The sequence below is a fragment of the Hyla sarda genome, chromosome 5 (assembly GCF_029499605.1).
Source record: "Hyla sarda isolate aHylSar1 chromosome 5, aHylSar1.hap1, whole genome shotgun sequence".
NCBI classification, from domain to species: domain Eukaryota; kingdom Metazoa; phylum Chordata; class Amphibia; order Anura; family Hylidae; genus Hyla; species Hyla sarda.
Genome location: NC_079193.1, coordinates 364,953,549 through 364,979,600, shown reverse-complemented (window position 1 = coordinate 364,979,600; position 26,052 = coordinate 364,953,549). Strand labels below are relative to the sequence as shown.

The following is a 26,052-nucleotide window of genomic DNA, read 5'->3' as shown; positions in this document are numbered from 1 at the left end:
CACCAGCAGAATAGTGAGTACAGCTCTGGAGTATAATACAGGATATAACTCAGGATCAGTACAGGATAAGTAATGTAATGTATGTACACAGTAACCTCACCAGCAAAATAGTGAGTACAGCTCTGGAGTATAATATAGGATATAACTCAGGATCAGTACAGGATAAGAAATGTAATGTATATACACAGTGACCCCCCCAGCAGAATAGTGAGTACAGCTCTGGAGTATAATACAGGATATAACTCAGGATCAGTACAGGATAAGTAATGTAATGTATGTACACAGTGACCCCACCAGCAGAATAGTGAGTACAGCTCTGGAGTATAATACAGGATATAACTCAGGATCAGTACAGGATAAGTAATGTAATGTATGTACACAGTGATCCCACCAGCAGAATAGTGAGTACAGCTCTGGAGTATAATACAGGATATAACTCAGCATCAGTACAGGATAAGTAATGTAATGTATGTACACAGTGACCCCACCAGCAGAATAGTGAGTACAGCTCTGGAGTATAATACAGGATATAACTCAGGATCAGTACAGGATAAGTAATGTAATGTATGTACAGAGGGACCCCACCAGCAGAATAGTGAGTACAGCTCTGGAGTATAATACAGGATATAACTCAGGATCAGTACAGGATAAGTAATGTAATGTATGTACACAGTGACCTCACCAGCAGAATAGTGAGTACAGCTCTGGAGTATAATACAGGATATAACTCAGGATCAGTTTAAGGTAAGTTGTGCTATTTGTAGCTTTTGTATGTGTGAGCAAAAACAACTGGAAATTTTTTTTTTGCACATTTGGGGTATAATTTGCATAATATTCCCTGCACTAACATGTTAAATAGAAACTAGCAGGTCGTACTTTAGATGTCCCTTTATAGACAAGAAAGTGATAATCGCCTTGTACAGAAATACACAGATGACAGGCCGAAGAAGCTCATTTAATACAATGCTCATGTCTTCCGAACACGACACCTTAGAAGACTGGAAGCAGATGATATTTTTATCTGAACTATTCAGCAGATTGTTAACTTCAAGGGAGAATAAGGAGAGAGGATACAAGGTAACAAGTGGAAAAATAAAAACAATGACAGTGAATATGTCAAAGAGAGAGAGGGGGGGGGGGGAAATGTCATTTTTCTTCACCCGCCTTATCCTTCAAAAACACCCCCCAATAAACATCAGTCCTTGAGTCCTCCTCATGTGTCGCTCAGCTTTGTTACAGTCTTCAATGGAAGATCAGCGAGAACATGGTGCAGTACAGAAGACGTGGATCACTGCGTAATCACTAGAAAGCTGTGGAGACTAATGAGGACCACAAAGGATTCTGGGTTATAATGTTGTGTTCATACTTCGTATTTCGGTCAATAACTTAAAGGGGTACTCCGCCCCTAGACATCTAATCCCCTTTCCAAAGGATAGGTGATAAGATGTCTGATCGCGGAGGTCCTGCCACTAGGGACCCCAGGCGATCTTCCTGCTGCATCGGGTGTTCATTTAGAGCTTTCGGGGGCAGCACCGGAGGCTCGTGACATCATGGCCACGCCCCCTCAATGCAAGTCTATGGAAGGGGGCGTGACTAACGTCACGGCCCCTTCCATGGACTTGCATTGAGGGGGCGTGGCCGTGACGTCATGAGCCTCCACCCCACATGGCCAGTCATCCGGCATGGAGGGAAGTTCGCTCCGTGCACCGGATGTCTGGGGTGCCGCAGCCGAGATCCCGAGGGTCCCCAGCGGCGGAACCCCTGCGATCAGACATGTTATCCTTTGGATAGGGGATAAGATGTCTAGAGGCGGAGAACTCCTTTAAAGGGTTACTCCATCCCTAGACATCTTATCCCCTATCCAAAGGATAAGATGTCTGATCGCAGGGGTTTGGCTGGTGGGATTCCCTGTGACGGCCGTCACGCCCCCTCCCATAGACATAAATAGAGGGTGCATGGTGTGACGTCACGATCACAGCCGCCGAAACCCAGCTGCTGAACATATTGTTCAGAACGCCGGGTGAGTGCAGGGTGATCGGAAGAAGTGCCAGCGGTCAGACCCCCATGATCAGATATCTTATCCTCTATCCTTTGGACAGGGGATAAGATGTCTAGAGGCAGAGTACCCCTTTAAATGAGTAGTCCAGTGCTGAAATACTTTTCCCCTATCCTAAGGATAGGGGATAAGTTTCAGATTGCGGGGGGGTCCGACCGATGGGCCCCCACGCAATCTCCTGTATGGGGCCCTGGCAGCCCGCGGGAAAGGGTCGTGTCGACATGCCTTCTCAATACAACTCTATGGCGGAGCCGGAGCGCTGCCTTCGGCAATCTCTGGCTCTGCCATAGTGCAACACTGAGGGGGAATGTCAGCCGCCGCTTTGTGCGGTGGTCAACCCTCCCCCTTCCCACGGGCTGCCGGGGCCCTGTACAGGAGATAGCAGGGGGCGGCCCAGCGGTCAGACCCCCCGTGATCTGAAACTTCTCCCCTATCCTTAGGGTAGGAGATACATTTTTCAGCACTGGACTACCCCTTTAAGCTAAAGCCACAAGGAGAACAAGCACAGTGAAAAACCTGCAATTGAAGGATTAGTACTTTTTTCTGTGTTCTGGACCCCCTCCTGCCTTTGGCTGAAAACAGTGACCACAATACCACGTGTGAATCCAGCCTTATGGTTGCTGGAGCCGTTCGATGACAGCCATCTATTAAAGGCAGCAGCTGTTTACTTACCCCTTTTAGTTTTTTTCCCCTCTCCTTAGCTTCACCATTGACTGAGCTGTAAAAAGGGCTTTTTTTCCCCCCAAGACCAATTTAACTTTTTTAATTGTACCCTTTATTTTTACCATAAAATGTAACATGAAGCCCCCCCCCAAAAAAAACAGAAAGAAATGATAAAGGTTGCTCAGTACTTCAATTCCCAGAATGCACTGCTTTCCCTCAGCTCTCCATTCACAGGTCTCATACCCTGTCTACGCCCCTCCCAGAGAACTCCTGACACTTCCCCACGTAGAGCTGTTGCAGAACATCCCATATCATATCAGAGTATTGCACAGTGAGGATTCAGCACCTATCATTCATTCCCTGTCTACTCCTCTGCCTGTGGCATTGTTCAGCACATGCTGCTAAGACAATATCACACTGACAATGAGGGGACTACAAAACTACCTTTAAAGGAAAGAGGGAGGAGCCTGGGAGCTGCGGAGACAACATCGTACCGACAATGAGAGGACTACACAACTTCCTGTAAGCAGAGAGGGAGGAGATGCTGAGACAACACCACACTCACAATGTGAGGATTACACAATTTCCTGTCAAGGATGAATCATGCAAAAATATACTCAGGCCAGTACAGTCTTGGCGTGTAGTTTTTTTTAAAACTTTTAAAAGCACGCAGTTGTGTTCCCCTACAGGATGCAATAATCATCATTTTTTTATTATTACTATTATAAATGAACAAAATAACGTGTTTTACTATATTTGCTGGTTATTTTTATTTTATTCTAGGGAAAACATCTGTAAACAGTTAAAGGGGTACTCCGCTGCTCAGCGTTTGGAACAAACTGTTCCAAACACTGGAGCCGGCACCGGAAGCTCGTGATATAGTCCCGTCCTCTCATGATGTCACGCCCCACCCCCTCAATGCAGGTCTATGGGAGGGGGCGTGACTGCCGTCACAGGCAGAGGAGTAGACAGGGAATGAATGTTAGGTGCTGAATCCTCTATACTACACCACACAGGACAGATCCTCTATACTACACCACACAGGACAGATCCTCTATACTACACCACACAGGACAGATCCTCTATATTACACCACACAGGACAGATCCTCTATACTACACCACACAGGAGAGATCCTCTATACTACATCACACAGGAGAGATCCTCTATACTACATCACACAGGAGAGATCCTCTATACTACACCACACAGGAGAGATCCTCTATACTACACCACACAGGAGAGATCCTCTATACTACACCACACAGGAGAGATCCCTCTATACTACACCACACAGGAGAGATCCTCTATACTACACCACACAGGAGAGATCCTCTATACTACACCACACAGGAGAGATCCTCTATACTACACCACACAGGACAGATCCTCTATACTACACCACACAGGAGAGATCCTCTATACTGCACCACACAGGAGAGATGCTCTATACTACACCACACAGGACAGATCCTCTATACTACACCACACAGGAGAGATCCTCTATACTACCCCACACAGGAGAGATCCTCTATACTACTCCACACAGGAGAGATCCTCTATACTACACCACACAGGAGAGATCCTCGATACTGCACCACACAGGACAGATCCTCTATACTACACCACACAGGAGAGATCCTCTATACTGCACCACACAGGAGAGATGCTCTATACTACACCACACAGGACAGATCCTCTATACTACACCACACAGGAGAGATCCTCTATACTACCCCACACAGGAGAGATCCTCTATACTACTCCACACAGGAGAGATCCTCTATACTACACCACACAGGAGAGATCCTCGATACTGCACCACACAGGACAGATCCTCTATACTGCACCACACAGGACAGATCCTCTATACTGCACCACACAGGAGAGATCCTCTATACTACACCACACAGGACAGATCCTCTATACTGCACCACACAGGACAGATCCTCTATACTGCACCACACAGGAGAGATCCTCTATACTACACCACACAGAAGAGATCCTCTATACTACACCACACAGGAGAGATCCTCTATACTACACCACACAGGAGAGATCCTCTATACTACACCACACAGGAGAGATCCTCTATACTACACCACACAGGAGAGATCCTCTATACTACACCACACAGGAGAGATCCTCTATACTACACCACACAGGAGAGATCCTCTATACTACACCACACAGGAGAGATCCTCTATACTACACCACACAGGAGAGATCCTCTATACTACACCGCACAGGAGAGATCCTCTATACTACACCGCACAGGAGAGATCATCTATACTACACCACACAGGAGAGATCCTCTATACTACACCACACAGGAGAGATCCTCTATACTACACCACACAGGAGAGATCCTCTATACTACACCACACAGGAGAGATCCTCTATACTACACTACACAGGAGAGATCCTCTATACTACACCACACAGGAGAGATCCTCTATACTACACCACACAGGAGAGATCCTCTATACTACACCACACAGGAGAGATCCTCTATACTACACCACACAGGAGAGATCCTCTATACTACACCACACAGGAGAGATCCTCTATACTACCCCACACAGGAGAGATCCTCTATACTACACCACACAGGAGAGATCCTCTATACTACACCGCACAGGAGAGATCCTCTATACTACACCACACAGGAGAGATCCTCTATACTACACCACACAGGAGAGATCCTCTATACTACACCACACAGGAGAGATCCTCTATACTACACCACACAGGAGAGATCCTCTATACTACACCACACAGGAGAGATCCTCTATACTACACCACACAGGACAGATCCTCTATACTACACCACACAGGACAGATCCTCTATACCACACCACACAGGAGAGATCCTCTATACTACACCACACAGGAGAGATCCTCTATACTGCACCACACAGGACAGATCCTCTATACCACACCACACAGGAGAGATCCTCTATACTACCCCACACAGGAGAGATCCTCTATACTACCCCACACAGGAGAGATCCTCTATACTACACCACACAGGAGAGATCCTCTATACTACACCACACAGGAGAGATCCTCTATACTACACCGCACAGGAGAGATCCTCTATACTACACCGCACAGGAGAGATCCTCTATACTACTCCGCACAGGAGAGATCATCTATACTACACCACACAGGAGAGATCCTCTATACTACACCGCACAGGAGAGATCCTCTATACTACACCGCACAGGAGAGATCCTCTATACTACACCACACAGGAGAGATCCTCTATACTACACCACACAGGAGAGATCATCTATACTACACCACACAGGAGAGATCCTCTATACTACACCACACAGGAGAGATCCTCTATATTACACCACACAGGAGAGATCCTCTATACTACACCACACAGGAGAGATCCTCTATACTACACCACACAGGAGAGATCCTCTATACTACACCACACAGGACAGATCCTCTATACTACACCACACAGGAGAGATCCTCTATACTACACCACACAGGAGAGATCCTCTATACTACACTACACAGGAGAGATCCTCTATACTACACCACACAGGAGAGATCCTCTATACTACACCACACAGGAGAGATCCTCTATACTACACCACACAGGAGAGATCCTCTATACTACCCCACACAGGACAGATCCTCTATACTACACCACACAGGAGAGATCCTCTATACTACACCACACAGGAGAGATCCTCTATACTACACCACACAGGAGAGATCCTCTTTGTCTCCCCTATAATACCATTTATGAAGAAAGGACAGTAAAATCATGTTAATAGGATAAATCTTTTTACCAATAGACCCTTTGGCAGCAATAGCTATGGCCTCCAGGAGAACCTGCACGATTCCAGCTCGTAAGCGGGGGGAATCCTTTTTATGCAAATCAAGATGTCCAAGGATCTGCTGGATCACATGATGAGAGTACTGCGCCTACAATTTATAGAGAATACAATGTTATATGTATCGTAAATGACAGTACATGTTAAATAATAATAATTAAAAAAACAATAATACCAACATTAACTCCTTAAGGTCGCAGCCCATTTTGACCTTAAGGACGTAGCAGTTTTTTGCAAATCTGACCACTGTCACTTTAAGCATTAATAACTCTGGGATGCTTTAACTTATGAATTTGATTCAGAGACTGTTTTTTTGTGACATATTCTACTTTATGTTAGTGGAAAATATTTGCTGATACTTGCACCATTTCTTGGTGAAAAAATCCAAAATTTCAAGAAAAATATGAAAATTTAGCATTTTTTTTTAACTTTGAAGCTCTCTGCTTGTAAGGAAAGTGGACATTCCAAATAAATTATATATTGATTCACATATACAATATGTCCAGTTTAAGTTGACATGTTTTTACTTTTTGAAGACATTATAGACCTTTTTAGTTTAGCAGCAATTTTCCAATTTTTTCATGAAAATTTCAAAATCGGATTTTTTCAGGGACCAGTTCAGTTTCAAAGTGAATTTGAGGCTCTTCATGTTAGAAGTGGAGGAGAAAATTCAAAATCTTTTTTTTTTTTTTTTTTACACTAACATGTTATTGTAAACCCATTTTTCTTCATTTTAAAAGGGGTAATAGGTAAAAATGTCCCCCAAAATATGTAACCCTATTTCTCTCGAGTAAAGAAAAACCTCATATGTGTATGTAAAGTGCTCTCTGGGTGCAGTAGAGGGCTCAGAAGGGAGGGAGCGACAATGGGATTTTGAAAGCGAATTTTGCTGAACTGGTTTTTGGGGGGCATGTCCCATTTAGGAAGCCGCTATGGTGCCATAACAGCAAAAATAAAAATAAAAAACACATGGCATACTATTTTGGAAACTACACCCCTCAAGGAAGGTAACAAGGTGACCAGTGAGCCTTAACACCCCGCTAAAGTTGGACGTGAGAATGAAAAAACATTTTTTTTTCACTAAAATGCTGGTGTTATCCCACATTTTTTATTTTTACAAGGGATAATAGGAGAAAAGCCTCCCAAAACTTGTAACACAATTTCTTCTGAGTATGGAAATACCCCATATGTGGATGTAAAGTGCTCTGTAGGCGAACTACAATGCTCAGAAGAGAAGGAGCACCATTGGGCTTTTGGAAAAAGAATAGGGTTGGAATAGAAGTCGGGGGCCATGTGCATTTACTAAGCCCCCATGGTGCAAGAACAGTGGAACCCCCAAATGTGACCCCATTTTGGAAACTACACCACTCACAGAATTTAATAAGGGGTGCAGTGAGTATTTACACCCCACTGGCATTTGACAGATTTTTTGAACAGTGGACTGTGCAAATAAAAAATTACTGTTCCAAAAATCTGTCAGACACCTGTGGAGCGTAAATGCTCGCTGCACGCCTTATTACATTATGTGAGTGGTGTAGTTTCCAAAATGGGGCCACATGTGGGGGGGGGGGGGATTGTTCTGGCACCATGGGGGCTTTGTAAACATACATGGTATACACTTCTAGCCAAATTCTGTAAGGATAAGGTGGTGTATATGTAGTGTTTTACACTTTATTTTGTGTTAGTGTAGTGTAGTGTTTTTAGGGTACAGTCAAGGGTTCACATCAAATTTGAGCTGCGGCGGAAAATTTGCTGCATCTCAAACTGAAAGGGAAACTCGCTGTAAACCTCCGCCTGTGTGAATGTACCCTGAAAGGGGGGGGCTAACCTTCAACTGTTGCAAAACTACAACTCCCAGCATGCACTGACAGACCGTGCATGCTGGGAGTTGTAGTTATGCAACAGCTGGAGGCACACTGGTTGGGAAACACTAAGTTAGGTAACAGACTACCATAGTGTTTCCGCACCAGTGTACCTCCAGCTGTTGCAAAACTACAACTCCCAGCATGCATGGTCTGTAATGCTGGGAGTTGTAGTTTTGCAACAGCTGGAGGCACACAGGTTGGGAAACACTGAGTAAGGAAACAGACAGTGTTTCCCAACCAGTGTGCCTCCAGTTGTTGCAAAACTACAACTCCCAGCATGCCCAGAGAGACGAAGGGCATGCTGGGAGTCTTAGTTTTCCAACATCTGGCCCTTCAGATGTTGCCGAACTACAACTTCCAGCATGCCTGGACAGTCTTGGCATGCTGGGAGTTGTAGTTTTGCAAAATCTGGAAGTGCACAGTTTGGAGACCACTATACAGTGGTCTCCAAACTGTAGCCATCCAGATGTTGCAAAACTACAACTCCCAGCATGCCCAGAGAGCCTTTGGCTATCTGGGCATGCTGGGAGTTGTAGTTGTGAAACTAGGCAGCAGTGAAGATCACTTACCAGATTTTCACTGCTGCATTCTGCTGCTGCCGGTCCTCCCCGCCGCAGGTCCCCCGCTGTCTGCCCCTGGTCCCCCGCTGTGTGCTTGCAGCCCCCCCCCCCCGGTAACCGCCGTCGCCATCTTTGCCCTGCTCTGCCCGGACTTCCAGAGCGGGGTTCTCAACTTTGACCCCCTCCGCCCCTGCCCTGCGATTCGCCAATCGCAGGGGATAGGAGGAGGTGGCACCCCTGCCATCTCGCTCCTATACTTTAGGATGATCGGAGCTGTCTTTAACAGCTCCGATCATCCCTATTTTCCAGGCTATCGAGTCACCAGAGACCCGATCAGCCCGGAAAAGCCGTGATTCGCTGGTCAGAATTGACCGGCTAATCACGGCGATCACCGACAAAGGGGGGTCTCAAGACCCCCGTGGGCGATATGCCGAGATGGCTGCTGGGCATGTTCGTGACGTCATGGCGATATGAATCCTCATATTAGGTTTGTGAAAAAAAGTTTTGATTGGTCAGGATCTCAGTGCTAAAACCCCACTAAAAGTAAGTGAGGCGTGCTTCACTTCCTGGCTTGGCCCTCAGTCCATCTGACTGAAGAACAGGATTCAGTATAAGTTTATGGATCAAGACACCTGCAATCAGACGGACCGAGTGCCAAGCTAAAGATTGGTGGGGGTCTTTGCACTGAGACCCTGACCGACCAAAAATTTTGACATGTCTGCCTGACAAGTCAAAAGTTTATTTTTTAATTACATTAATTCTTTAAAGGGGGTACACCACCTATCACTAGGATAGGTGTCTGATCCCATCTCCGGAACGGGGCCCAATCTGTCCATATAAATAAAGGGGATTGTCAGCATGTGACATCGCGCCGTGAAATCACGCCGCACCCCTCCATACATGTCTATGGGAGGGGGCGTGTGTCGACTCGCCCCCTCCCATAGACATGAATGGAGGGGTGTGGCTTGACGTCACGAGGGGCATCGCCGTGACGTCACGAACATGCCCTCTGGCTCTGAGCGTTCTGAACAAAATGTTCAGAACGAGAGAACCGGAGTACCCCTTTAACCCCTTAAGGACATAAATGTACGGCACTGCTAAGAAGTACATTTACGGCGCAGCTTTCCTGGATCAACGCATCTCCCGACACGGTGATCGGAAAGGGATGACTGCTGATATCTATCAGCAGCCATCCCGACATATTGCCCACGGGGGTCTTTAGACCCCCCTTTGTCGGCGATCGCCGTGATTAGCCGGTCAATTCTGACCAGCGAATCACAGCTTTTCTGGGCTGATTGGGTCTCTGGTGACCCGATAGCCCGGAAAATAGGGATGACCGGAGGTGTCAGAGACAGCTCCGATCATCCTAAAGTATAGGAGCGAGATGGCAGGGGTGCCACCTCCTCCTATCCCCAGCGATTTCTAGCGCCGGCAGCCAGCAACTCATAGGAGGAGGAGCGCTTGCGGGTGACATGATGTGGGGACAGCGCAGCTGATAATTCATTTGGGGGCGGAAGAAAAGCAGAATATGATTAGTTCCTCGATGTAGGTACAGCGCGCTGTGGCGGATAATTCACTCATTCGAGGGGGGAGGGGCCCAACCGGTATTGCGGTATGGGCAAAATTCATATCGTGCAGGAAAAAAATTTCGGTTTTCGGTATGAACCAGTATACCGCCCAGCACTACTTGACGGTCAACGCAGAGCGTAAGAAACCAGAGCGGAGCCACCCACCTGAATGGAATACATGATGATCTTAAAGCAGGACACCGCAAACTCATTGGACTCCCACAGCTTGTGATGGTCTAGATGCCTGCAAAATAAAAGATGGTGAAGGTCAATGCACAATTGGAGTTGTAGTTTTGCAAACAGGGCATCTCCAGCTGTTGCAAAACTACAACTCCCAGCATGCCCGGACAGCCGTTGGCTGTCCAGCATGCTGGGAGTTGTAGTTTTACAACAGCTGGAGACACACAGTTTGAAAAACACTGATCTAGCACACTCAATGGGCTCTGTTTTGCATGCCAAAAGGATATCTTGCATGCTGTATTAGGCTGGGTTCACACATTTTGCAGTACAGTTCCCGTATACATTTTTAATTTAAAAACCGCACGGAACTGTATTGAAAACCGTATGCATTGACTCTCCATTGAGAACCGTATGCCAAAAGATGCATTCGGTTGTGTCCGTTTTGCATCCTGTACGGTTTTGTCAGTTTTGTTCCCCCGTAGCCAAAACCGTAGCCTTTCACGTTTTTTGGTCCGGTTGAAAAACCGTATTGAAACGTATACGCATTTTTTTTTCTTTTTATTAACATGGGAGTCATTGGGAACCGTACAGAACCGTATGTGCGTACGGTTTTTGACTTTGCACAGTTTTTTTTCTTGGAATTTCAATCAAACAAGTGAAACTTTATTCATAATGGAGCGAAAAGTAAAAAACGTATACTTTTTTTTTTCCTTAAAAATCGGATGCAACCGGACATCGTTTTTCAAACCGTATACGGATTAAAATTTGTACACCTGTATTGATACAGTTTAGTCAGGTTTAGGGTACGTTCACACTACGGAATTCCACAAGCGGAATTCCGCGGTGTGAACTTGATATTAGTGTGAATGGGTTTCCGCGTGACCCGTTCACACTGCGGAATTTCAGTGGCGGACAATTCTGCAGCTGAAATTGTTCCGCGCAAAGAAAGAACAGGGTAATTCTTTGCGCAGATTTCGCGAGCACTGCATAGCTGTCAATGGTGACTGCTCAGTGCCCCCCGGCCCTAGCGCCAAAGTATTTTTGGTGGCGGCCACCAGACGGAATCTCCGCTCCTTGAAATAAGCGAGCGGAGATTCCGAAGTGTGAACGCATCCTTAGAGGAATCCGTTTTTTAACAAACACCTGATACGGGAACTGTATTGCAAAAACGTGGTGTGAACCCAGCCTTAAAGGGGTACTCTGGCAGAAAACATCTTATTCCCTATCCAAAGGGACTTCGGGCCGGCAAGGTCCGGAAAACGGAAGCTTACGTCATTAATGTCTATGGGAGGGGGCATGACGGTTGTAGTTCGCGAAGTTCGATCCCTGCACCCGATGACTGGGGTGCCGCAGTGAAGACTGTGAGGGTCCCCAGCAGCCCCACCTGGACATCTTATCCATTATCCTTTCAATAGGGGATAAGATGTTTTCCGCCGGAGTACCCCTTTAAGTAACATAATTGGTCTTTCAAGGGTTAACTGCCACCTTTCCCAGACCACTGAATGGCATATGAGCCAAGTTAGGCAGTACTGCCCTCTAACACACTGCTTCATTACTAAGATGACCAAGTGAGTAAGCCTATGGGTGCTGTAGGTTGTCACTCAGCTTTCTAGAATAAATTTCACTAGAAATGTTAATTGCTTGTTACACACAAATAGCTAATCAGCCAATAGCACGACAGCGACTCATAACATTTAGGCATGTAGACACGGTCAAGACTGATTGATTAAGCTCAAACTGAACATCAGATTGGCAAAGAAAGTGGATTCAAGTGACTTTGAATGTGACTGGTGCTGGTCTCAGTATTTTCACGCACAACCATCTATGGGGTTTACAGTAAATGGTCCTAAAAAGAGAAAATATTTAGTGAGCGGCAGTTGGGTAGAGGAAAATGTCTTGATGTCAGGAGAATGGGCAGACTGGTTCGAGATAAAAGAAAGTAACCCAAATAACCAATGTTTACAACGAAGGTCTGCAGAATACCATCTATGAACACATAACACGTCCAACTTTGAAGCAGAAGGGCTACAGCAGCAGAAGACCACACCAGTGGTCAGGAAACTGAGGCTACAATTCATACAGGTCACCAGAACAAGACAATGGAAGAACGTTGTCTGGTCTGAGTATTCCCAGTTGCGATATTCAGATGGCAGGGTCAGAATTTGGTGTAAACATGAAAGCAAAGATCCATCCTGCCTTGTGTCAGTGGTTCAGGCTGGGGGTGTAATGGTGGGGGGAAATTTTCTTTGCACACTTTGGGCCCCTTGGTACCAATTGATCAGGGTATAAACACCACAGGTACTGACCACATGCAAGGTCCACAGCACCAGTCAGATAAAAGTTTCCTTTATTCATTTCCAATAAAATCAGCATACAAAAGGTAAAGTGAAAAGTGCAGCACATATAACCATGGTGAGCCTGTCTCCGTGTTCTGACGTGTTTCCCCCCTTCCGGGCCTTAATCGTAGACCAATAGATCCAATAGATCACCGCTGGGATGTGGGGGAACCGGAGATTATCATCATGGATCCGACAAAGCTACAGCAACTGTGTGATGTAATCATGTCCATATGGAGGAACTGTGTGATGTCATCATGTCCATATGGAGGAACTGTGTGATGTCATCATGTCCATATGGAACTGTGTGATGTCATCATGTCCATATGGAAGAACTGTGTGATGTCATCATGTCCATATGGAAGAACTGTGTGATGTCATCATGTCCATATAGAGGAACTGTGTGATGTAATCATGTCTATATGGAGGAACTGTGTGATGTCATCATGTCTATATAGAGGAACTGTGTGATGTCATCATGTCCATATGGAGAAACTGTGTAATGTCATCATGTCCATATAGAGAAACTGTGTGATGTCATCATGTCCATATGGAGGAACTGTGTGATGTCATCATGTCCATATGGAGGAACTGTGTGATGTCATCATGTCCATATGGAGGAACTGTGTGATGTCATCATGTCCATATGGATGAACTGTGTGATGTCATCATGTCCATATAGAGGAACTGTGTGTTGTCATCATGTCCATATGGAGGAACTGTGTGATGTCATCATGTCCATATGGAGGAACTGTGTGATGTCATCATGTCTATATGGAAGAACTGTGTGATGTCATGTCTATATGGAGGAACTGTGGGATGTCATCATGTCTATATAGAGGAACTGTGTGATGTCATCATGTCCATATAGAGGAACTGTGTGATGTCATCATGTCCATATGGAGGAACTGTATGATGTCATCATGTCCATATGGAGAAACTGTGTGATGTCATCATGTCCATATGGAGGAACTGTGTGATGTCATCATGTCCACATGGAGCAAACACATTTCTTTACATCATTTTAATTCTGTTCCAAAAATTTTTATATTAGGAGTAGGGGCTCCAAATCCCCCTCAAGCACTGACAGCTGTAGACATGGGGCACTGTTAGACTGACTGGAGGCAGCGAAAAAGCACCGATAAAAAAATGTTAAACTGTAAGAATCCGATAGCATGGGGCAATGAAAGGCGGCCTGGTCTTATCGACCACGTTTTTCATCACGTCAGCCATGTGGAAGGCTGTGTGCACATTTATCTGGTGAAGAGATTGCGCTATGGGAAGAAAACAAGTCAGAGGGGGAAGTGTGATGGACAATGTTCTGCTGGAAACCTTGTATCCTGACATCGTGTGGATCTTACTGTGCCCACCTACCTAACCATGGCACAGACCAAGTTCTCTCCTTCATGACAGCGGGATTCCCTAATAGCAGTCACCTCTTTCAGCAGGATAATGCCCCCGGACACACTACCGAATGTTCAGGAATGAGGAACATGACAAAAAGATCAAGGGGATGGTTTGGCCTCCAGATTCCCCAGATTTCATCCCATTGGTCATCTGTAGGATGTGGTGGAGAAACAAGTCCCATCTATGCAGGTTGCACCTCACAACTTATAGGCTCTAATGCTGACACCACAGGACACATCACGTCTTGCAGAGCTCAGGCCTCATTGGGAGAATAATTTTGGGGACATGAAGGGGATTTACCCAAAATTAGGTTTTAATGTTATGGCCGGTTGGTGTACATGCAGCACATTCTCTCCCGGTTACCAGTTTTTCTCTGATCTCCTCCCTTCTCTAATTTCTGATGAGTTGACCCGTGTTCCCGGAGCGCGGCTTTGTCTATACGGTATAATGATGGAGCGCGTTGGCTGTAACTTAATTAAGTGGCATGGTAACTGTACTGCAGAGCGACTCCATGATAGAAATCTGCATCCTTCCCACAGGGAGCAGGAATCTCATTACACGTCAATGATACAAGCTGTTCCTGCCTTCTACTACGCAGAACGTACACGTATCTATTTCTGACCCCATACTAGGTAAAACAGAGGAGGGAGCAAAGACATCAGCATTAAGATAAATATAGCGATAAAATAAGCGATATGTGTCCTGTGATTAAAAAAACGGAATTCAAGGTTATTTATTTAACTTATTAAATACAATCCTTTTTTTAAGGAGTTTTCCATTAACTAACTAACTACCTACAACAACAAACAACAACAACAACAACAACAACACTCTACAGGAGAGAGGACCCTGCCCATAAGAGCTTACACTCTACAGGAGAGAGGACCCTGTCAATAAGAGCTTACACCCTACAGGAGAGAGGACCCTGCCCATAAGAGGTTACACTCTACAGGAGAGAGAACCCTGTACATAAGAGCTTACACTCTACAGGAGAGAGGACCCTGTCCATAAGAGCTTACACTCTACAGGAAAGAGGACCCTGTACATAAGAGCTTACACTCTACAGGAGAGAGGACCCTGTACATAAGAGCTTACACTGTACAGGAGAGAGGACCCTGCCCATAATAGATTACACTCTACAGGAGAGAGGACCCTGTACATAAGAGCTTACACTCTACAGGAGAGAGGACCCTGCCCATAAGAGGTTACACTATACAGGAGAGAGGACCCTGTACATAAGAGGTTACACTATACAGGAGAGAGGACCCTGTACATAAGAGCTTACACTCTACAGGAGAGAGGACCCTGCCCATAAGAGATTACACTATACAGGAGAGAGGACCCTGTCCATAAACGCTTACACTGTACAGGAGAGAGGACCCTGTACATAAGAGGTTACACTGTACAGGAGAGAGGACCCTGCCCATAAGAGCTTACACTATACAGGAGAGAGGACCCTGTACATAAGAGCTTACACTCTACAGGAGAGAGGATCCTGTACATAAGAGATTACACTCTACAGGAGAGAGGACCCTGCCCATAAGAGCTTACACTCTACAGGAGAGAGGACCCTGCCCATAGGAGCTTACACTATACAGGAGAGAGGACCCTGCCCATAGGAGCTTACACTATACAGGAGAGAGGACCCTGTACATAAGAGCTTACACTCTACAGGAGAGAGGACCCTGCCCATAAGAGCTTACACTCCACAGGAGAGAGGACCCTGTACATAAGAGCTTACACTATACAGGAGAGAGGACCCTGTACATAAGAGCTTACACTATACAGGAGAGAGGACCCTGTCCATAAGAGGTTACACTCTACAGGAGAGAGGACCCTGTACATAAGAGCTTACACTATACAGGAGAAAGGACTCTGTACATAAGAGATTACACTATACAGGAGAGAGGACCCTGCCCATAAGAGCTTACACTCTACAGGAGAGAGGTCCCTGTCCATAAGAGCTTACACTCTACAGGAGAGAGGATGCTGTCCATAAGAGCTTACACTCTACAGGAGAGAGGACCCTGTCCATAAGAGCTTACACTCTACAGGAGAGAGGACCCTGCCCATAAGAGCTTACACTATACAGGAGAGATGACCCTGTACATAAGAGCTTACACTCTACAGGATAGAGAACCCTGTACATAAGAGCTTACACTCTACAGGACAGAGGACCCTTCATATAAGAGCTTACACTCTACAGGATAGAGAACCCTGTACATAAGAGCTTACACTCTACAGGACAGAGGACCCTTCATATAAGAGCTTACACTCTACAGGAGAGAGGACCCTGCCCATAAGAGATTACACTACAGGAGAGAGGACCCTGTACATAAGAGCTTACACTCTACAGGAGAGAGGACCCTGTACATAAGAGCTTACACTCTACAGGAGAGAGGACCCTGCCCATAAGAGCTTACACTCTACAGGAGAGAGGACCCTGTCAATAAGAGCTTACACCCTACAGGAGAGAGGACCCTGTACATAAGAGGTTACACTGTACAGGAGAGAGGACCCTGCCCATAAGAGCTTACACTCTACAGGAGAGAGGACCCTGTCCATAAGAGCTTACACTCTACAGGAGAGAGGACCCTGTCCATAAGAGCTTACACTCTACAGGAGAGAGGACCCTGTACATAAGAGCTTACACTCTACAGGAGAGAGGACCCTGTCAATAAGAGCTTACACCCTACAGGAGAGAGGACCCTGTACATAAGAGGTTACACTGTACAGGAGAGAGGACCCTGTCCATAAGAGATTACACTCTACAGGAGAGAGGACCCTGCCCATAAGAGCTTACACTCTACAGGAGAGAGGACCCTGTACATAAGAACATACACTCTACAGGAGAGAGGACCCTGCCCATAAGAGCTTACACTCTACAGGAGAGAGGATGCTGTCCATAAGAGCTTACACTCTACAGGAGAGAGGACCCTGCCCATAAGAGCTTACACTCTACAGGAGAGAGGACCCTGTACATAAGAACATACACTCTACAGGAGAGAGGACCCTGCCCATAAGAGCTTACACTCTACAGGAGAGAGGACCCTGCCCATAAGAGCTTACACTATACAGGAGAGATGACCCTGTACATAAGAGCTTACACTCTACAGGAGAGAGAACCCTGTACATAAGAGCTTACACTCTACAGGACAGAGGACCCTGTACATAAGAGCTTACACTCTACAGGACAGAGGACCCTGCCAATAAGAGATTACACTACAGGAGAGAGGACCCTGTACATAAGAGCTTACACTCTACAGGAGAGAGGACCCTGTACATAAGAGCTTACACTCTACAGGAGAGAAGACCCTGCCCATAAGAGCTTACACTCTACAGGAGAGATGACCCTGCCCATAAGAGCTTACACTCTACAGGAGAGAGGACCCTGTACATAAGAGCTTACACTCTACAGGAGAGAGGACCCTGTATATAATAGATTACACTCTACAGGAGAGATGACCCTACCCATAAGAGCCTACACTCTACAGGAGAGAGGACCCTGTCCATAAGAGATTACACTCTACAGGAGAGAGGACCCTGTACATAAGAGCTTACACTCTACAGGAGAGAGGACCCTGTACATAAGAGATTACGCTCTACAGGAGAGAGGACCCTGTACATAAGAGATTACACTCTACAGGAGAGAGGATCCTGTACATAAGAGCTTACACGATACATGAGAGAGGACCCTGCCTATAAGAGCTTACACTCTACAGGAGAGAGGACCCTGTACATAAGAGAATACACTATAGAGGATAGATGACCCTTCATATAAGAGCTTACACTCTACAGGAGAGAGGACCCTGTCCATAAGAGCTTACACTCTACAGGAGAGAGGACCCTGTCCATAAGAGCTTACACTCTACAGGAGAGAGGACCCTGTCCATAAGAGCTTACACTCTACAGGAGAGAGGACCCTGCACATAAGTGCTTACATGGTGCTATTACTTGGCATTCAGCCCTTTTATTGGAAGGGTGAAATCATAACCCCCCCCCCCCCCCCTTCACGATGTCGGGTCCCGCTCCCTCAATGCAAGCCTATGGGAGGGGGCGTGACGCCATCATGCCCCCTTCCATAGACTTGCATTGAGGAGGTGGAACGTGATGTCATGAGGGGGCGGGGCTATGACGTCACGAGCTCTCGGCGCCGGCCCCAGCGTTCGGAACAGTTTGTTCCAAACACCGAGCAGCTGAGTACCCCTTTAAAAAAGGTATTTATTGGCGAGATTTGGTGGAATTTAAGTGAAACGTTTTTAGAATGTGCTACATAACAGGCAGCAGAGAACGGCTATACCAGTAAATAACACCGAAATTCAGTCGGTACTTACCTACAGTATATATAAGAAGCATGCTGCTCACTTTGTTGTGCCATGATTAAGAACCATATGGTTCGAAACGCGTCGGCGTTTCTGCTATGCTTTTATCCTATTTTTGGTTTACACTTATTTTTTAAACATGTGAATTATATTTTGGACTTTTGAAGCTTTTTTTTTGAGGAGCTGGATCCTGTTCTTTTTTGTCAAGCATTGTTCACTCCAAGTATGCAGTTGGACGTCAAATACGTGCTTCCTTTAAACATCTGAAGACTTTCCTTATACAAGTTTCCACATGGCGGTGAGCTGTTTTTTTTCTCCATATTGACTTTTTTTCTCTAACACCGAAATACGACAATACCTTGGGTGCAGATTTACTTGAAATAATGAGAGTGACAGATCCGTAAATAAATGTTAATATAAAATCCAGAAAGCGATGACTTTACAGATGTGGTGACGGGGGTTTAACTACAGGTAAGTGACAGGATAATAGCGCGGGGGAGGACGGGGTCCTATTGATCATTAAAATGAAGACCCTGCATCCTGTGGGACCTGATGAATAACGAAACCTGACAGGGCGCTCACCAATTATTTCCAGTTTTAAGGCTTAACATGACAGTAACTAGAAAGTCGCCATCATTACCCAGGAAGAGCGCCAGCACGGCTGAATGAAATCTTCCAAACTTTATTCATGAATCTTCATTAAAAACCTTCACGGTGGCAGAAAGACATGGACATATACAAAAGTAGAAAAAAATTGCACATCGAAAAACGGTCCCAGACAATGGCTGACGCGTTTCAGGTTGCTACACCCTTACTCATAGCTTGCCAATCCTCAAATGAGACTGCCTTATATACTACAAGGCCGCCCTTCCCATCAGGAAGGGGAGGGACATCTTTTGTCAGGGTGCAATCTAACACAAGCAAAAGAATATATATGTTTAGTTTAAAAAACACACACAAAAAACAATGGGGGAGATATATCAAAACCTGTGCAGAGGAAGAGTGGTGCAGTTGCCCATAGCAACCAATCAGATTGCTTCTTTCATTTTCCACAGGCCTCTAAAGAGGCCTGTGGAAAATGAAAGAAGCAATCTGATTGGTTGCTATGGGCAACTGCACCACTCTTCCTCTGCACAGGTTTTGATAAATCTCCCCCAATAGGACTATATTACAGCTAAGGAGAACGAAACAACCGATTCACTTATATATTAGTAATATAGTATCAAATCCGTCTTATTATTTAAGCCATGCGGTTGAGTACAATCCAACAGATAGATCCACATGATGTGGAGAATTCGTATAGGGTCACCCCCTCTTTTACCTTTTTTGATTTTTTCAATGCCGCAAAAAACGCAATGATGACGTGTCAGAATTATGTTTCATCTTCTATTATGTCGGCAGAAGAAATCTCAGTTCTTGCTAAGGGAATAGGTTTTTCCACCTACGCACCATTTTGACGTGTATAAAACCATCCTGGACATAAATACTAGAGATGAGCGAACTTACAGTAAATTCGATTCGTCACGAACTTCTCGGCTCGGCAGTTGATGACTTTTCCTGCATAAATTAGTTCAGCTTTCAGGTGTTCCGGTGGGCTGGAAAAGGTGGATACAGTCCTAGGAGACTCTTTCCCAGGTCTGTATCCATCTTTTCCAGCCCACCGGAGCACCGGAAAGATGAACTAATTTATGCAGGATAAGTCATCAACTGCCGAGCCGAGAAGTTCGTGACGAATCGAATTTACTGTAAGTTCGCTCATCTCTAATAAATAGGTTTGTAAGAAAGTTAACTGTAAAGAAACATTTCTTTAAAAATGAAATATGTGATTACCGTATATACTCGAGTATAAGCCGAGTTTTTCAGCACGATTTTTCGTGCTGAAAACACCCCCCTCGGCTTATACTCGAGTGAACTCCCCCACCCGCAGTGGTCTTCAACCTGCGGACTTCCAGAGGTTTCAAAACTACAACTCCCAGCAAGCCAGGGCAGCCATCGGCTGTCCGGGCTTGCTGGGAGTTGTAGTTTTGAAACCTCCGGAGGTCCGCAGGTTGAAGACCACTGCGGCCTTCAACATCATCCAGCCCCCTCTCACCCCCTTTAGTTCTGAGTACTCACCTCCGCTCGGCGCTGGTCCGGTCCTGCAGGGCTGTCCGGTAAGGAGGTGGTCCGGTAAGGAGGTGGTCCGGGCTGCTATCTTCACCGGGGAGGCCTCTTCTAAGCGCTTCGGGCCCGGCCTCAGAATAGTCACGTTGCCTTGACAACGACGCAGATGCGTCGTTGTTAAGGCAACGGCTCTATTCCGGGCCGGAAGCGCGGAGAAGAGGCGCCCCCGGTGAAGATAGCAGCCCGGACCACCTCCTCACCGGACCACCTCCTTACCGGACAGCCCTGCAGGACCGGACCAGCGCCGAGCGGAGGTGAGTACTCAGAACTAAAGGGGGTGAGAGGGGGCTGGATGATGTTGAAGGCCGCAGTGGTCTTCAACCTGCGGACCTCCGGAGGTTTCAAAACTACAACTCCCAGCAAGCCCGGACAGCCGATGGCTGCCCGGGCTTGCTGGGAGTTGTAGTTTTGAAACCTCTGGAGGTCCGCATGTTGAAGGCCGCAGTGGTCTTCAACCTGCGGACCTCCGGAGGTTTCAAAACTACAACTCCCAGCAAGCCCGGACAGCCGATGGCTGCCCGGGCTTGCTGGGAGTTGTAGTTTTGAAACCTCTGGAGGTCCGCAGGTTGAAGACCACTGAGGGCGAATGATGAGAAGAGGATGATGAAGGGGGGGGGGGGTGTGGGGATGATGAAGGGGGGTGGGGATGATGAAGGGGGGGGGTGTGGGATGATTACAAGGGGATGATGAAGGGGGGATGTGTGGGATGACGACAAGGGGATGATGAAGGGGGGATGTGTGGGATGATAAGGGGATGTGTGGGATGATGACAAGGGAATGATGAAGGGGGGATGTGTGGGATAAGGGGATGTGTGGGATGATGACAAGGGGATGATGAAGGGGGGATGTGTGGGATGATGACAAGGGGATGATGAAGGGGGGATGTGTGGGATGATGACAAGGGGATGTGTGGGATGATGACAAGGGGATGATGAAGGGGGGATGTGTGGGATGATAAGGGGATGTGTGGGATGATGACAAGGGGATGATGAAGGGGGGATGTGTGGGATGATGACAAGGGGATGATGAGGATGTTAATGACGGGTCTGGATGATGACAGGGGGGGATGAGGTATTTCCCACCCTAGGCTTATACTCGAGTCAATAACTTTTCCTGGGATTTTGGGTTGAAATTAGGGGTCTCGGCTTATACTCGGGTCGGCTTATACTCGAGTATATACGGTACGTTTCCCACGGCAACCAAGTTTCAGATACTGTGGAGCAATCGCCCACGAACACTAGGGTGGAGTTACCAATTATGTGAACCCTTTCTGACCAAATAGCATATAGGGATCTATGCACATTAACTAATAGTGGCCTCTCAGCTAGTGCTGGGCGATATGACCAAAAATGAGTATCGCGGTATTTTTCCTAAGTATCACGGTTTTTCACGGTATTTTTTTTTTTTTACAATGTGACTTGCATTGAGGTGGCAGAGCGGAACTAAATGGGCTTTTGGAACTAAATGATCTGAACACTGGGGCAGTGGAGTACCCTTTTAAATAGATGTAACAAACAACCCTTCAGCCTCCAGCTGTTGCAAAACTACAACTCCCAGCATGTTGAACTATATAGTAGTGTATAGTATAGGTCAGTGTTTCCCAACTAGGGGTGCCTTCAGCTGTTGCAAAACTACAACTCCCAGCATTTTGGACTATATAGTAGTGTATAGTAAAGGTCAATGTTTCCCAACTAGGGGTGCCTCCTGCTGTTGCAAAACTACTACTCCCAGCATGTTGGACTATATAGTAGTGTATAGTATAGGTCAGTGTTTCCCAACCAGGGGTGCCTCCAGCTGTTGCAAAACTACAACTCCCAGCATGTTGGACTATATAGTAGTGTATAGTATAGGTCAGTGTTTCCCAACCAGGGGTGACTCCAGCTGTTGCAAAACTACAACTACCAGCATGTTGGTCTATATAGTAGTGTATCATATAGGTCAGTGTTTCCCAACTAGGGGTGCCTCCAGCTGTTGCAAAACTACTACTCCGGGCATGCTGGGAGTTGTAGTTTTGCAACAGCTAGAGGGCCTCAACAGCTGGAGGGCCTACTGTAGGTATAGTATATTATACAGACCCCTGTCCATCCCAGAACCCTGACTCACCTCCCCAGTTGCTGCAGGGACCGTCCGGGGAGGGTGAGCCGGGCCATCCATCCTTCCTGTAGTGTCCGGCGGCATTCCGGGTGGAGGGTGAAACGGTAACGCTACATAGACGCCGCTGCGCAGTGACGTCAGTGCGCAGCGATGCACCTGACGTCACTGCGTAGCGGCGTCTATGCAGCGTACTAGGCCGGAGCCTGCCCGGAGTGGAGAAGAGGACCCCCGGAGAAGAAGGACAGCCCGGACCGGTTCACCGTCCACCCGGAATGCCGCCGGACACTACAGGAAGGATGAATGGCACGGACCACCCCCATTACGGGTAAGTTTAATATTTTTTTATTGACTCGGAGGGGGGGGGGGGGGGAGGTTCACGACCGGTATAGCGGTATGGGCAAAAATCCATACCGTGGGAGAAAAAAAAAACGGTATCCAGTTCATACCAGTATACCGCCCAGCACTACTCTCAGCACAAGAGGAAACCTGCTGCTCAAAGAATTTTTCTACAAAAAAATCATGATTTCTATCCTGTACAGACCAGGCCTCCTATCACTGTACAGACCACCTTCTATCCTGTACAGACCACCTTCTATCCTGTACAGACCACCTTCTATCCTGTACAGACCACCTTCTCTCCTGTACAGACCACCTTCTATCCTGTACAGACCACCTTCTCTCCTGTACAGACCACCTTCTATCCTGTACAGACCACCTTCTATCACTGTACAGACCACCTTCTATCCTGTACAGACCACCTTCTATCCTGTACAGACCACCTTCTATCCTGTACAGACCACCTTCTATCCTGTACAGACCACCTTCTCTCCTGTACAGACCAGGCCTCCTATCACTGTACAGACCAGGCCTCCTATCACTGTACAGACCACCTTCTATCCTGTACAGACCACCTTCTATCCTGTACAGACCACCTTCTATCCTGTACAGACCACCTTCTCTCCTGTACAGACCAGGCCTCCTATCACTGTACAGACCAGGCCTCCTATCACTGTACAGACCACCTTCTATCCTGTACAGACCACCTTCTATCCTGTACAGACCACCTTCTCTCCTGTACAGACCAGGCCTCCTATCACTGTACAGACCAGGCCTCCTATCACTGTACAGACCACCTTCTATCCTGTACAGACCACCTTCTATCCTGTACAGACCACCTTCTATCCTGTACAGACCACCTTCTATCCTGTACAGACCACCTTCTATCCTGTACAGACCACCTTCTATCCTGTACAGACCACCTTCTATCCTGTACAGACCGCCTCCTATCACTGTACAGACCAGGCCTCCTATCACTGTACAGACCACCTTCTATCCTGTACAGACCACCTTCTATCCTGTACAGACCACCTTCTATCCTGTACAGACCAGGCCTCCTATCACTGTACAGACCACCTTCTATCCTGTACAGACCAACTTCTCTCCTGTACAGACCACCTTCTATCCTGTACAGACCACCTTCTATCCTGTACAGACCACCTTCTCTCCTGTACAGACCAGGCCTCCTATCACTGTACAGACCACCTTCTATCCTGTACAGACCACCTTCTCTCCTGTACAGACCACCTTCTATCCTGTACAGACCAGGCCTCCTATCACTGTACAGATCACCTTCTATCCTGTACAGACCAGGCCTCCTATCACTGTACAGACCACCTTCTATCCTGTACAGACCACCTTCTATCCTGTACAGACCACCTTCTATCCTGTACAGACCAGGCCTCCTATCACTGTACAGACCACCTTCTATCCTGTACAGACCACCTTCTATCCTGTACAGACCACCTTCTATCCTGTACAGACCACCTTCTATCCTGTACAGACCACCTTCTATCCTGTACAGACCACCTTCTCTCCTGTACAGACCAGGCCTCCTATCACTGTACAGACCACCTTCTCTCCTGTACAGACCAGGCCTCCTATCACTGTACAGACCACCTTCTATCCTGTACAGACCACCTTCTCTCCTGTACAGACCACCTTCTATCCTGTACAGACCAGGCCTTCTATCCTGTACAGACCACCTTCTATCCTGTACAGACCACCTTCTATCCTGTACAGACCAGGCCTTCTATCCTGTACAGACCACCTTCTATCCTGTACAGACCACCTTCTATCCTGTACAGACCAGGCCTCCTATCACTGTACAGACCACCTTCTATCCTGTACAGACCACCTTCTATCCTGTACAGACCACCTTCTATCCTGTACAGACCAGGCCTCCTATCACTGTACAGACCACCTTCTATCCTGTACAGACCAACTTCTCTCCTGTACAGACCACCTTCTATCCTGTACAGACCAGGCCTCTTATCACTGTACAGACCACCTACTATCCTGTACAGACCACCTACTATCCTGTACAGACCACCTTCTATCCTGTACAGACCACCTTCTATCCTGTACAGACCACCTTCTATCCTGTACAGACCACCTTCTCTCCTGTACAGACCAGGCCTCCTATCACTGTACAGACCACCTTCTATCCTGTACAGACCACCTTCTATCCTGTACAGACCACCTTCTATCCTGTACAGACCACCTTCTCTCCTGTACAGACCAGGCCTCCTATGACTGTACAGACCACCTTCTATCCTGTACAGACCACCTTCTATCCTGTACAGACCTCCTATCTTTGATCGGTTCCAAGATTTAATGATGAAGGACTTAGTATCTTTACAAGCTAAAAAATCAGCTGAACCGAACATAGTAACCTCTCCAGAAAACAGACTAACGCACTTACATTTCTAAAAAAACAACAAGGATCAAACGATTCGATCCGCCGATAAAGGCGGATCTGTTGTGTGCCTTAATACTGGACTTTATGTTGAGTTAAATAAAGATCTCCTTTCAGATGAGGACACTTACCTTAAACTCCGTGGGGACCACACTGAAATGTTTAAAAAGGGACTTGAAAATACTCCTGGAGGAGGGAAGATCCATCTTAGCACAGAAGGAAG

The 26,052-nt window shown here is 46.7% G+C and overlaps 1 protein-coding gene across 4 annotated transcripts in view; it reads right to left on the bottom strand.

Annotated features, from left to right (window-relative positions):
• The window catches only part of EFR3A (EFR3 homolog A), a 161,882-nt gene that overhangs the window by 69,814 nt on the left and 66,016 nt on the right, over positions 1–26,052 (bottom strand). For all 4 annotated transcript variants that reach the window (XM_056522771.1, XM_056522769.1, XM_056522770.1 and 1 more), the window contains 2 exons: positions 10,738–10,816; positions 6,535–6,670 (listed from right to left, as the gene is read on the bottom strand). In XM_056522771.1, coding sequence (XP_056378746.1) covers positions 6,535–6,670; positions 10,738–10,816 — 215 coding nt within the window. The remainder of the gene's footprint in view (positions 1–6,534; positions 6,671–10,737; positions 10,817–26,052) is intronic.